A 14,121-nucleotide genomic window follows, 5' to 3' on the forward strand; every position below is an offset into this window, starting at 1 on the left:
GCCTACATCTCAATTTATTGTACTCTTTCAGGTTTTTACGTCTAAACCAATTGTAGAACCCTGGGTGTGTTAGCCAGCGCCCCCACTCACAGACCTTGGCTAGTACACACTAGTACACATAAATACCCAAGAAAGTGGATGGGGAAACACCGCCGCGGTAGCTCAATTGGTAGAGCATCGCACGCGACATGCGAAGGTTGTGGGTTCGGTTCCCACCTGCGGCAAGTTGTTTTTTCATCCACTTTAATTTCCATTAATTTATCATTACTTTATTTCATTTATTAAGCACATGCAAGTTCCCCTATGTTGTACTTGGTGTCAGTGTTTGTTGGCTTCTCATTATATGACTAATAAATATCGGGTCCCTCGGTTAACCCCCTTTCTTCTCGTTTATTACTTTACGAGGGTCTCGAATCCGGCAACATTGATGCCTTCAGGTAGCATATGTGGGTTTATTGACCAGTTGCCTTCACCCGAAAAGATCACGTTCTCGTGACGCCTGCGGCAAAAAAGACGTTCCACGTCCGCCGCCAAGGTCTGTGAGTGGGGGCGCTGGCTAACACACCCAGGGTTCTACTAGTACACATAAATACCCAAGAAAGTGGATGGGGAAACGCCGCCGCGGTAGCTCAATTGGTAGAGCATCGCACGCGACATGCGAAGGTTGTGGGTTCGGTTCCCACCTGCGGCAAGTTGTTTTTTCATCCACTTAAATTTCCATTAATTTATCATTACTTTATTTCATTTATTAAGCACATGCAATTTCCCCTATGATGTACTTGGTGTCAGTGTTTGTTGGCTTCTCATTATATGACTAATATATATATATATATATATATATATATATATATATATATATATATATATATATATATGCACACATACATGTACATATATGAATTCACATATGCATACATAGAAACTTATATAGTACATGAGGAAAAGATATCACATTCTAAAAACACTGCAATGTGAAATATAAGTAGACACAGGAGTTTTTGCTTCTGTTAAAGAAAAAAAAAGAATTATGAATGTACGTAGCTTCACGACAATAGTGGTAGGTATGATAGATTATTTTTTAGGAAAAGATCTGTTGAAGTAATGCTAGTGTGGGCTCTACTATATCTTGGTAGTTATTCAGGATTAACGGAAGATTATATTTCAAGGACTGCAGTTTATAAAAAGTGCGGAAACGCGGAATTACACAAAAGTCAAGAGAACGTGTACGAACATTGGTATTTTGCTGAAGCAGTGCTATTGTACTAATAAAGTTTTTAAAAGTGGGTGAACACACATAGAATGAACGCAAAACACGAAATTCATACATATGTTGTATTTTCATAATGTTGTACAACCTAAAATAATTTTCTGTGGAGGCTAAATAATCGATATTTGCGATATTGCGAACAACTTTCTTTTGTAATAAACAAATCCTCGTAATATTCCTTTGTGTTGTGGTCAATCATACGAGACTACAGTAATTAATATGGGAAGCGAACAATGCAGAATAAATTTGTTTTTTGGCTTCCACTGGGAGAATTGCACGGCAACGCGATAGAGCTCCTGTGGTCATTGAAAGTTTTCTGCATAAGTTGTCAACATGCGAATCCCATGTGAGATTAGAGCTAAATGTTACTCTGAGAATTTTATATTCACTGACGACTGTGAACCTGTGCCCGTCGCAGTATATATCCTGTTCTAAATTGATTACTTTATTTTTTGCACGGAAGAAAAGTACCTTGGCTTTAGCTGGGTTAATCTTGAGGCAGTTAGAATTTGACCAGAATAAGAGTTTCTCAAGGACATGATTACATCTTGACGCTAGATCGGCTTCATCAGTTCCGGAGAGTAGGATAGGGCTATCATCGGCAGATATGATAAATTTTGAGCTTGTGTGGATACGGACAATATCGTTTATGTATACGTTAAATAAAAGAGGACCTAAAATAATGCCTTGAGGTACACCACATTTTATATCGAGGGGAGATGAATGGTAATTGCCAATGCACACAGACTGAGTCCTGTTGGCTAAGTACGAACGGAATAGTTCTAGCTGCTTACCACGAACCCCGTAGTCCGAGAGTTTTAATATAAGTATGTTATGGTGAAGTGAATCGAATGCCCTACTGTAATCTACGAAATGACCGAGAGTTATGTGTTTATTTTCAATGTTTTGTAGCACACTTTCTTTAAGAGTTAATAAAGCTGTTTCGGTAGAGCGTCCTTTTCTAAAACCAAACTGTGCGTCGAAAAGAAGATTTATTTTGTCAAGGAAGTTAGTCAGTCGAGAAAACAATATTTTTTCTAAGCCTTTAAAAAATTGGTATCACAGATATTGGCCTGTAATTTTTTGCCTCATTTTTATTGCCTCCCTTGTAAGTGACTGTTGCCTTGGATCATTGCAGTGCGTCAGGAATTTGACCTGATTGGATAGCGATATTGAATATGTGAGCGAGCGCAGGTGTAACGCATTCGATAACATATTTCATGGGCTTTATTTGTAGGTTGTCTATATCTAAAGCCTTGCTGTTCTTTAGACCTGGAAATGTTCGATAAACTTCAGCTTCACTTATATCATGCAGAGCAAAGCTTTCAGCAGGGCAATTGCTTGACGGTCTGATAACCTGTAGGTTACCATCTGGAAGGGCGTGGTCTAGAAACGGTTGGTTGAAATGATCAACAAGCGCCTGACCGACTATTTAGCGGTTATTGTGCGTTAACTTTGAGGGCGTTTCCGTTTTACTTTCGAGACCGAGCACCCTGTTTAGCACTTTCCAAGCGGCGTCAGGTTGCTGTTTCTTTATATCGGAAAACAACCGCTGATAATATCGTAATTTTGCCGACCGTAGCTCGGCGTTCAGTTTATTTCTGAAAGTTTTAAAGTCTTTCAAATCAGACGGTACTCTTGTACGTAAGAAGGTGCGAAATAATCGATTTTTCTTATTGATAGCTTTCCTGTGGGCAGGAGTGACTAAAGGTGTTCTTATTCCTTTTGATGATTTGAAACTTGTAAAAGGAAAATGTATCGCGTATATTCGCTGAAAAATTGCAATGAACTTATAATATGCACCATTCACGTTTTTTATTCCGAATATAAAAGACCTATCCGGAGCACTGATGTCACACTTAAATAAAAGTAAAGAATCGTGTGATATATACTGGAGTGTGATTGCGTCCCTTCGACTATTCTTGTGAACTTTAGGGGGAAGAAAATCATGAAGATTGGGCAGTGGTCACTAATGTCAGATGCTATGGTTCCTGCATCAGCGACTCTAGTTTCCGCATTGGTAATAAACAAATCAAGTGTCGATGAAGTTAGTACAGTAATGCGTGTCGGTGTAGTGATTATATTCACAAAGCCTATGGAAGAAATGGCGTTGTTGAAAACTTGAGCGCAAGTGCTTGCGTCAAGGGTGTTTATATTAATGTCTCCACCACAAATGAGTTTCAGACTATTTGACGAAACAAATTGCAAGAAGCTTTCGAAAAAGTTCATAAAGTGCCCAAAATTCCCATTTGGTGGACGATAAACGACAGTAATGACGTCAGCGTTTCGTTTCAGTGTTAGTACCTCGTAATCGTTTGTGATGCATGTATAGTCTGATATTACTTCATATTCTTCAGAAGCTTTAACATAAATAGCGACGCCACCACCCCTGCGACTACTGCTATTGATAAAAAGTTTTTGTATCCGTTAAGATGGAGCATTGCACACCCGTCGTAATACCATGTTTCAGTAAGCATTTAAATACTATACTGAAAAAAGAATTCATCTAGGAAATAGGCACTCTGGTCATGCTTAGCGAGAGCAGAGCGTGTGTTAATATGAAAAACAGAACCGTACATAGAAGAACTTGGAAGAATTTCATAGGGCAACGCAAAATCGTGGTAGCGCATTTTTAATGCTGAAAGTTCACTCAGAAAGAGGGGGGCTAATTACACCGATGTTATCTTATTGAGGTCGTGTTCACAAGTTATGGATATGGTGCCAGAAGTGTCTGACTGCCTCGCAAAATCCTTCCATTATAATTGTAGACGTGCTGAGGAAAATGTACTCGCTATAATGAGGGATGCCTGTCAACTGGACAAATGTGTTTTCGCGCTTGCGCAAACGAGTGCCTACGTGCAGGTAACACTCGTTCTTGTATTCCACAGTCGGGGTGATGCCTCTGACGCAAACAGTGGGAGTACGCTCTCCAGACGGCAACATCATCGTGGTTCACTGCATGGCTCCGCTTTGCCACTGTGGCATTTAGAGGAGAGGCAGGCCCAGTAGAGATTGCGATGAGTGCGCCTTAGTGCTGACAAACTTGAGTGGAAAATTGACTGCGTCTAACTAACCCAGCTCAGCGATTATTTGGTCAAGTCTTGTGGCCTCTGGTTGTGTGGCCCCGATGTTAGTACAATGCGGGGAGCACACCACAACACTTGAGTGCATTTGAGCAAGTGCTGGCGCAAGGAGCGAGAAGGAGCGTTGTAGGAGCGCAGTGAGTAGATGCAGAGTCGGGGTGCGTTCTACAATATGCCCGTTAAATTAATAGATTGCAGGCGCACGACCTACAAATGCACACAGAAGCGCTTGCGTTGCAGTGCTAAAGAAAGCAGCTGACCGCTCCTCACTAAGGGTAGGCAGGTAATCTCCTCTGGAAAGGCATCTGCTGGCGGAGGAGATGCCGAAACACCCGTGGGTGCATCATATACCCATAGCGAGGCTTCGACGGCCGGCAGCGCGCGCGGAATGAACTGGTCCACACGAACGCCTCAAACAGTACTTAGACAACGTGTACACACCATTCGGAGGGACGCAGGCCGGATGTGACGCGTGGCTCGGTCGGAATCTCCACTCGCGCACACATGCGTGCAAGGCCGTGACAATGCTTCGCTCCCCGTGTTGTCGCAAAGGCCCCCTCGGCAAAAGATCGCTAGTTCCTCGACATTTGAGGGCAGCGCGCTCTCTTGATGACGAGCGGAGCGCAGAAAGCGTTCGTCAAGCGCACAGCTGCGCTGGCACCGAAGGTCACGACGGCAAGTATGTTGCGGTCTTCTCGACTCTCGAGAGTGGTTTGTTTGACAGATGCCTTGGACGGCAGTGCGCGGAACGAAATAGCGTAAATGAACGTAAGAGCCCGTTTTCTTTTTTCCCGCAATCACAAGTCACTTGATACAGTGTTTGCGCATAGTTAGTCAGAAAATTCGACAAAGAAAGGGTACCCGAATTTGACTTGAACACATCTTTAATATCTCATACAGAGACGCGCATTAACGCAGAAACTCTGAAACAAAAAAGAAGCACTTTAGTTCGCAACTTCTGCAAGAGCCTTCCTCAAGAATTTGAGCTCAACTTCGGCTCTGTTCCATCGTGGAATGCTGCTCCTGGCATTTATTGCTCTTCCCTTTGTCAAAATCTATAAACGGCAAGTAGGACGTTGATTCAAAAGCACACGGATGAACGGTTGGATGTCCTAAGGAGCGCGTTTCGCGACTTCTGTGCGAAAATATGTTTAGGAATATGGATAATTTTACTGCCGACGTACCAGAGTCTTCGGTGATCGAGTGTCTCTGTCTGTGAGCCAGAATGGGTGATTAGCCACACGGAACGACAACTAAAAGGGAAATGAAATTGAAAGTGTAATAGCACCACTTCTTGAACGAGGAACGAGAAACCTAATGAGATGAGAGGACTAGCAGCGTTGAACTTGTGTGCCCGTTCTTCACTTGCTTTGTCATCGTTCGGGAAGTTATATTTCGAACCTTGCAGCACGAACTAGCGCAAACGAGCAGATGAGAGGACTAGCAGCGTTGAACTTGTGTGCCCGTTCTTCACTTGCTTTGTCATCGTTCGGGAAGTTATATTTCGAACCTTGCAGCACGAACTAGCGCAACCTCTGACGTTGCTAACGGAAACAAAAAGTCCGAGGGCAGGAGAGCAATATGTGTTCCACGGCCATGCTGAACGCAATAATGAGGTAAGATGAGGCCATGGCACGGTGCATATTGATTGAAGCGCGTTGCGAATGAAGGAATCAATTATAAAATAAAGTGAGGCCTACTGGAGTGGATTAAGCGATGGAGACATAGATTAGCGCTAAAAAGACACAGGGCGATAAAAAAATAACAACCCCCGACACACGAGTAACTTGTGTTTCTTGAACTGTCCGCACGTAATAACGCAATTGTTGAACATGTGTTACTCTTGTAAGCATAATGTAAGCATAATGTAATGCAAGAAAATTACCTCAAGACTTGTGGACTTGCGTGCGCAGCGGAAAAATCGGAGCTTCTCAGACTTAAGGCGAGAACCAAGGGAAGACCACCAAAAGGTGAAATCTCAGAACCAGAACTCTGTCTTAAGAGATTGCAAATCCCCAAAGTATGGTCGCTCAGAATCCTCGGCCTACGTGTACACAAAGACGAATCGGGCGCCGCCCCCTCACCTAAACTGCAATAAAGCCTCACGCACGTAACACATCTTCTACGATGGGTAGCAAACGGAAGCTACGGCTTGAAAGAACACGATCCAGTCAGAATCATCCAAGGCCTCATCATCAGCATAACAACCTATGGCACCCCCTACGTAGTCATGAAGAATGCAGAAATAAAACTGAACACCCTCATCGAGAAGGCCTTCAAGATTGCCATGTGGATCTCCAAACGCTCCTCCACACAACTACTCCGCTTAGGTCTCCACAACACCTGAGAGGAACTAGTCGAAGCACGCAAATTTTACCAGCTCGCGAGCGTCCCAAACTTACGGAAACAGGAAGGGCAACACTCAATAGATCAGGAAATACTGAAGCTATGCCAGTGCACGACGATAAAAGGATAATCCAAGATACAATTCCACAGTACATCTCTGTAGCCCCCGTACGAACAAATATGCATCCAATCCATATGCAGAAGAGATGAATGTCATGAAGACATCAATACCATGAATGCAGAAGACAAAATGGAGACTCTCCGAAATACCTATCGCAGAAATCCGCATACATGATACATCTATGCAGAGAAATATACAGGAACTCCGGCCTATGCGATCAGCATCGTTGACGGCAAGAGTAAAGAGTGAACGGCAGCTAGCATCTTAACAAGAGAAATAAATACGATATAAGAAACAGCAATAGCCTAGGCCATTTCATCCTGTGGGGAAAGAGCAATAATACAGATTCACAAGCAGCTTGCTGGAATTTTCGGAAAGGGAGAATCTCCAGGCAAGCCCTGCAAATCCTCACAGAAACGACAAAGACCCTACCGCAAATAAACCGTTTGGACTCCGCTGCGCGAGCCCCCTGGCCAATGAGGCAGCCGACGCCTCCGTCCGAGCTTACGTTCGCCCGGCCTTCTTACAGGACGCGCCAAGGAGAACGGATGAACTCGCGAAAAAATGCAGCGATATTCTGCACCACTAAAGGCTAGACAGAAGACCTTACCCACCACCTCACCCCAGTCTAACTAGGGAACAGGCAGTAACCCTCAGGAAATTGCAAACCAACAGCTACGCCCATGGTATCCTATTTCACTGTATTTCACCGAGTCTGTATTCGTGCTTCTGCACGTACTGTGGTGTCCCAACACCCTATGCGATATGGTATGGGGACGTATAAAAAACATGTAACCGCAGACACCCAAACACTAACGGAAGAGCAGCGGCAGGCCAACTTATCAGACCCGGACCTGAAGAAACAGCGCAGCCTCATCGTACAGGCATGCGAGATGGCCATGGCCCACAGATACCTAGAATAAGCAGGCCACCCACCTAGAGCGCTGTCTGCGCTTGCTGTAAGTGGTGGTAGTGATGGTAAAAACTTTAATTCGTGAACAGAAAATGATTTATGAGATTACAAGTGGGAAGTCATGACAGCTTCGTGAGGTGGCCGCCAGACCGTGTCTTAGGGCGACTTCTAAAGCCCAGGTCACTGCCCGCAGTTGAACCGCGGTTTCCGAGCTGGTCACCGTAGCCCCCCACTGCTCTCGGTTGGATAGCTGCCATTCGGCTCTAGATTTGAGCTCAAGGCATTCGTGAAAGATGTGTGCTAAAGCGGTTTTGTCGTCCTCGCATAGCGTACATTCGGGGGAGTGTATCCCAAGTTAGACTATGGATAGTTCGTACGGGTTGGGGAAGGAGTGTGTTTGGAGTTTCCTCCACGCCTCCTGCTGGCTTTTGGTTAAGAATTTGTCAAGGGAGGGGGGGGGGGGGAGGGCTATTCGAGTCTTTCGTTTTTATAGAATTGCATAATTTCGTGGTAGGTTATCATGCGCTCTGTTGCTCCTCGCAGGATCGGTTGGCTCACTGCCCAGTTGACGAGTCCTCGGGCGAAATTGTGAGCCGCTTCGTTCCCGGGATCGGATGAGTGCTCAGGGATCCAGATGATTTTGATCTGGCGGGGCGTGAAATGTGTTTTCTTTAGAATTTGTAGCGCCGGTTCGCGGGTTCTGCCTTTGGCGAAATTACGCACTGCCGTCTTCGAGTCGCAGAAAATAATTTTGGCTGTGGTATTTGTGATAGTTATTACTATCGCGGCTTCTTCCGCTGCTTCCGCGTGCCTTCCAAAAATGGTGACCGCGGTGATTGGCTTGAGCTCGTTTCCTACTACCCCTGCTGAGAAAGCATCGCGTTCGCCGAGTTCGGCTGCATATACGTAGACCGTCTCCTCGTGGTTTGCGTAGTGTTTCTGGAGTGCCTTGGCCCGGGCCTTTCTCCGTTTGGTGTGATACTCCGGGTGCATGTTCTTTGGGATGGGGTCGACCCTCAGGTGACTGGAGATGTCTCTGGGTATGGGCCCGACGTTTGAGTGCTCTCGTACTGGATGTTTAATTTCCTTAGGATGCGTCTTCCCGCAGTTGTCTTGGTTAATCTTTCTGGGGTTGTTCTGTGTGATTCAACAAGACATCAGCAGCGACACTGAAAAATTGCTCGGAGAGGAAAAAGAGAAAGATAGTGAGCTTGGACAGTTCGCTCGATGTGCGCTGAGTAGGACAGTGATGTAACGTACCTCGCGCACAGTGGCTGCTCAGCGTTCGAGTCCTCTATGACACGCAGCACTTCATTGTTGCTGGACCTTGAAAAAGACGCTCCCGGTTGGGCTAATGAAAAGCTAAAAATCTCCTGTGTGTGATTTCCTCGCTACAATATCCTAATTGACCGTAATCTAGACGTACCAGCGCCTGGTCAATTCGTCGGCCGACATCTGGTGGAGCGTTAGAATGAGCAAACAAATACTGAGCTCGCGAGTTTGCCTTTCTGAACATGCGCATTTGCAAAGCTGCCGCGTGGCACAATCGTAGTTTCCGCCAAATCCAGGTTCTCAAAGCTGCGTCTTTTGGTACCACAGCTTGTCTCGTACCTAAAGTAACTAGCTACATGAATTTGGTTACTGCAAAAAGTCGCTGTTTCGCCAGAAAGGCGAAGCATCGATTGCGATAGCAAATTAACGGACAGCTAGCTATACGAAGTAAGGATATTAGTTTTATCGGCTGTATAAACTTTTAAACACAGACATACCAACTAAATTAACAAGCATGATGTCTCGCGCACACAAGCAAACAGAAACAGAGTGAGCTAGGCTGCAGCGGCACCGGCACCACGTTTAATCGCTGCTTGTTCTTCAAGCAGTTCTTCGGCTTCCTAGCTGTACCCTCCCTTTGCGGCATCACATGGCTTGGAACTGCTTCGTTTGACTTGGCTCCCTTTGCGGTCGAACACGTGGATGTCACCGAGTGCTTGCCCAGGAGCTGCTCTATCGCTTCCATATGCGATGGCCTCGGCGCGTCCCTCTTCAAGCTACAGCATGCCAGTCACCCCGATGTCCTGTCCTTTGATCAGCCAATCATACACAACTCTCGGTCTGTGACGTCGACAGCCGACGGTATAAATGTCCAGCGCGTGGATCGACTCTTCATTGGGCTAGGCTGCAGCGGCACCGGCACCTTGTTTAATCGCTGCTTGTTCTTCATGCAGGTATGTTACTATTGTGATGCCGAGTGTATCCTATCTGATGATCGCTTTCTGCTGCTGCTCCCTTGCCCACAAAGTCTTGTATCCTGCTGCTCGCATGCATTGTATTGCGCAAGTTGTCTTCTCTTGGAGCGGAGACGTGGAAATCAACCCTGGCCCGGGCCCTCGGTCGATGTCTAGGCGTGGATCCGGTTCCGCTCTCGATGAGAATGATTATGCTCGCCCTTCCTTTGATAGCCATGACAACAACGGCCCTTTGGTATCCGAAATATTCTCTAAATTATTGGAGGGGCCGGCTCAGTTGGGACGAGATGTTGCGGAAATTACGTCATTTCTACGGTCAGTGCCGCGTAGCTTTGATGTTTTAGAGTCACGTGTTCATGCACTAGAATCCATTCCTATGTACAAAGAGTCTAGTTTACTGTGTGATTTACGTGTTGAAATAAATGCCTTGACTACTAAGGTAACAGACTTGGTCTTAAAAATTGAGTCTTGAAAATCATTCTCGTAGAAACAATCTGATAATACGTGGTATTTCTGAAGCCCTGGATGCAAACGCTACCACCCTGATGACTGCAGTTTCATCTGTATTTACTGAGCACTTGAAGACTATCTGCGCCTATATTCAGTGCTGCGACAGGCTCGGTAGAGCGCGCACTGGTTACATTCGTCCCGTCATTCTCAAACTTTCTAACTTCAACGACAGAACCGAGGTTTTTAGGAAGATCTCATAACTAAAGGGCTCAAATTTCGTCACTAAAGAAGAGTTCCCTTCTAGGGTTCGGTTAATTCGGAAAAAAATCTGGGACGCATCAGCCTCTCTTCGGGACAGCGTTTTTTTTTGTGAAGTTGAGATATGATCGTACTTAAAAGGAAGAGGTCTGGACACCGACCAAAAATGGTTTAAAAGAGTTATTTACGTTTCGGCTCCCCCACGGGAGCCTTGTTCACAATGAAAGAAGCGGCAGAGCTGGCGCCCCTTTTTATGTGCGTCTCAAAACATGATTAAGGCACCTGGCATACATGGGCTTTATACATGGGCATACATGGGCATACATACATGGCACATGATCGTGCTTTCATTGACAAGGTTCGTTATAACTGGGATGACAGTTCAAACTCATTAGTAATGGCACCCGCTCAACGTATTTCTTCTGAGCCTGGCCATTTGACTTCCGTTCCATCCACTTCCTGAATTGATCCTGGCCGTTTTGAGAACCTTGTTGCCTTGAATATAAACGCTCGTTGTATTGTTAAAAAGTTTCCAAATTTATTGTCACTTATATCTGTTCATTCCCCCCATGTTATCGGCATCACAGAAGCTTGGCTGCACAATGATATTCATGAATCTGAGTTCACTCCACCCAGTTTTGTTGCAGTGCGCTTAGACAGGAATTGTGGTACTGGTGGTGGCGTGGCACTGCGTATCCGGTCGGATCTACGATTCTCAGTCTTGCCTTCTCCTCCAGAAACACAATACGTGTGGTGTAAAATTTACCTACATAATCGGTGTATTGTGATTAGTGCTATATATCATCCCCCGGCTCTACTCATGATGTCCTTCATGCTGTTGCAAATTCCATGAGCGAGATTAACATTGCTCCGTCGAGTTTTATCAGTATGGGTGACTTCAACGGTCCTGGCATCCAATGGTCATCACTGTCTGCAGTAAGTCGCGACACAGCTATTTGTAAAGAACTAATAAACATTTCCTTGTCCTTTGGTCTCACCCAGGTTGTTCCTTGTGCAGCCAGGTTAAATTCCGTCCTTGACTTAGTTTTTCTACGCGCTAACCTAGCCGAACGCGACTTTTCTTGCTAGGCAATTGATGGTATTTCAGACCATAAAGGCGTCTTAGTGTCACTCTCTTGTGCAATTTCTAAATCCCCCTACACGTTCACTAGTTTCCCTGATTTCACTCGGGCGGATGACAAATCCATTACTGAGGTCTTATCTGATCATTTCGATACGTTTAGTGCACTTTCAGATAACCAGGATGCCAACTGCCTTGCCAATTACTTTGAGAGTCTTGTGAAATTATGTATTGAACGTTTTTTGCCCATTAAAACTAAGAAAATAAATTCTAACATTCCAAGGATGACTCGTGATATCTTGCAATTGTCCCGTTGCGTTCGAAGGTTAACGCGTTCCAGAAGGGGCAGTGATCACATGGCGTTGGATAGATTTGTTAAGCCAAAGAAAAAACTCAATCTTAAGTTGCAAAAGGCCAAGGATTTCTTTTTTCACGTTCGCCTGCACAATTTGTTAAAAACTAAGCCACAAAAATTTTGGTCTTCTACTTTACCTCGCGATGCTTCATCCACTTCTTTCAAAATAGATAATGACGTCATGAACGACCCGGCGGTGATATCCGATGCTTTCAACAAGTATTTCCACTCCGTCTTTGTTTCCGATAACAACTTTATCCCGACACCTACCAATATAGTTTCTTCTGAAGCAATCAGTGACGTTGTAATAAACTGCGAAAGCATCCTCAACCTTATATTAAACCTGGATGTTAAGAAATGCACCGGTCCGGACGGGATACACAACGCGTTCCTCGTTCGTTATTCGTTGTGGTCATCGAAATATCTGTCAGTCATATTCAGAAAGTCCTTATCATCCGCTACTGTACCTTCTTAATGGAAGTTAGCCAAAGTGCTCTCTCTTTATAAATCTGGAGATAAGCAGTGTTTGCCGAACTACAGGCCGATTTCACTGACGTGTCATGCAAAATGCTGGAACACATCATTCATAAGCACATCACGCTCTTTCTGGAATCAAATAATTTACTGTCTAACATGCAACATGGCTTTAGGCACGGTTTCAGCACGTTAACGCAGCTAGCTGAGTTCACGCATGACATTTCATTTAACCTTGATGTAGCCAACCAGGTTGATGCCATTTTTATAGATTTCTCAGTCATTTGACACCGTTTTACATTCTAAACTTATTGCTAAACTTAATGCTGTACTGAACAATCCTCATTTAGTTAACTGGATTTTAAGCTTTCGCTCATTTCGCTCCCAGTTCATCTCTTACAGTTCGACTGACTCCGCTACTGTTGATGTGACATCAGGTGTGCCCCAAGGCTCCGTCCTTGGGCCGCTTCTTTTTTTATTATATATAAACGATTTGCCACTTCACTGCTCTTCTAACATCGGTCTTTATGCTGATGACTGCGTTCTATATGAAGTGATTAACTCTTCTAATGATCATTATCGCCTTCAAGAGTCGTTTTCTAGGTTTTGCGAGTAGTGTAACACTTGGCAAATCAACGTTAATTTCTATAAAACCGTTCTGATGTCTTTCTGCAACAAATCTTCCCCCTTATCCCTGTTTACAAGCTTTATACCACAGTGTGCTATTCCATCTGTGAGCCCCTTCTTGTTTCTGGACTTCTATGCCAGCTGACGATGACAGAACAGGGTAAGTGCCCCTTGTTATCCTTTGCCCATGTAGCAGTCCTTGGAGACAGTCAGTACAGATACCTGAAAAAACATTTTCCACCAGGCCCACACGCGCCATACATAAGACACCTTAGTGGGGCACAAACATCAGATATTCTACCGCTAGTTTGTGACACGTCAGTCGACACCACACACTTTATTATCAATGTAGGCACAACCAACCTAAGAACACAAAGCGCCGCGGACACGATAGAGTCCATGAGCGACGTAATAAGAACCATTCAAGCCGCTCGCCCGAACGCACATATAACCATAACGACTGTCGCTCCCCGCCTACAAAACAAACACTAATCTACCAAACTAATGCATTCATGAAGCACAATGAGGAGATTAACAAGCTGAACTCATTGATTTTTAACTTAGAACACATCCATAAGAATGTTCACACCATGCGCCACGCAGAAATACACGAAGCACCACACGAACGCCTAGCTTGGGACGGCTTCCACTTTAACCGCAGTGGAATAAAGCTAGTTTCCCAACACATCAAGTCCTTTATTAAGGACAAGTACAGAAAAATTCTTTTAAATTCCACTTCAAATAACACCCCCCCCCCCAAGCGTGCCACCGCGAGCAACACAAGTGCGACAGTCACTTCGAGAACACAGGGAACACCGACAGTGGGATGTGAAGCAAGCCACTGCATAAGTGGAACAGTCACCACAAGCACAGTTAGAACACAGACAGCGGAATGTGAAA

The 14,121-nt window shown here is 44.8% G+C and overlaps 1 protein-coding gene across 5 annotated transcripts in view; it reads right to left on the minus strand.

Annotated features, from left to right (window-relative positions):
- The window catches only part of LOC135916807 (parathyroid hormone/parathyroid hormone-related peptide receptor-like), a 972,783-nt gene that overhangs the window by 599,559 nt on the left and 359,103 nt on the right, over positions 1-14,121 (minus strand). The window contains exon 1 of one of the 5 annotated variants that reach the window (XM_065450245.2): positions 4,792-4,891. The exons of the other annotated variants lie outside the window; for them this stretch is intronic. Coding sequence (XP_065306317.1) covers positions 4,792-4,794 — 3 coding nt within the window. The 5' untranslated portion in view covers positions 4,795-4,891. Of the gene's footprint in view, positions 1-4,791; positions 4,892-14,121 lie in introns of those variants that run through there. 5 annotated transcript variants of the gene reach the window in all.

Source organism: Dermacentor albipictus, chromosome 1, assembly GCF_038994185.2.
Source record: "Dermacentor albipictus isolate Rhodes 1998 colony chromosome 1, USDA_Dalb.pri_finalv2, whole genome shotgun sequence".
Classification (NCBI taxonomy): Eukaryota; Metazoa; Arthropoda; class Arachnida; order Ixodida; family Ixodidae; genus Dermacentor; species Dermacentor albipictus.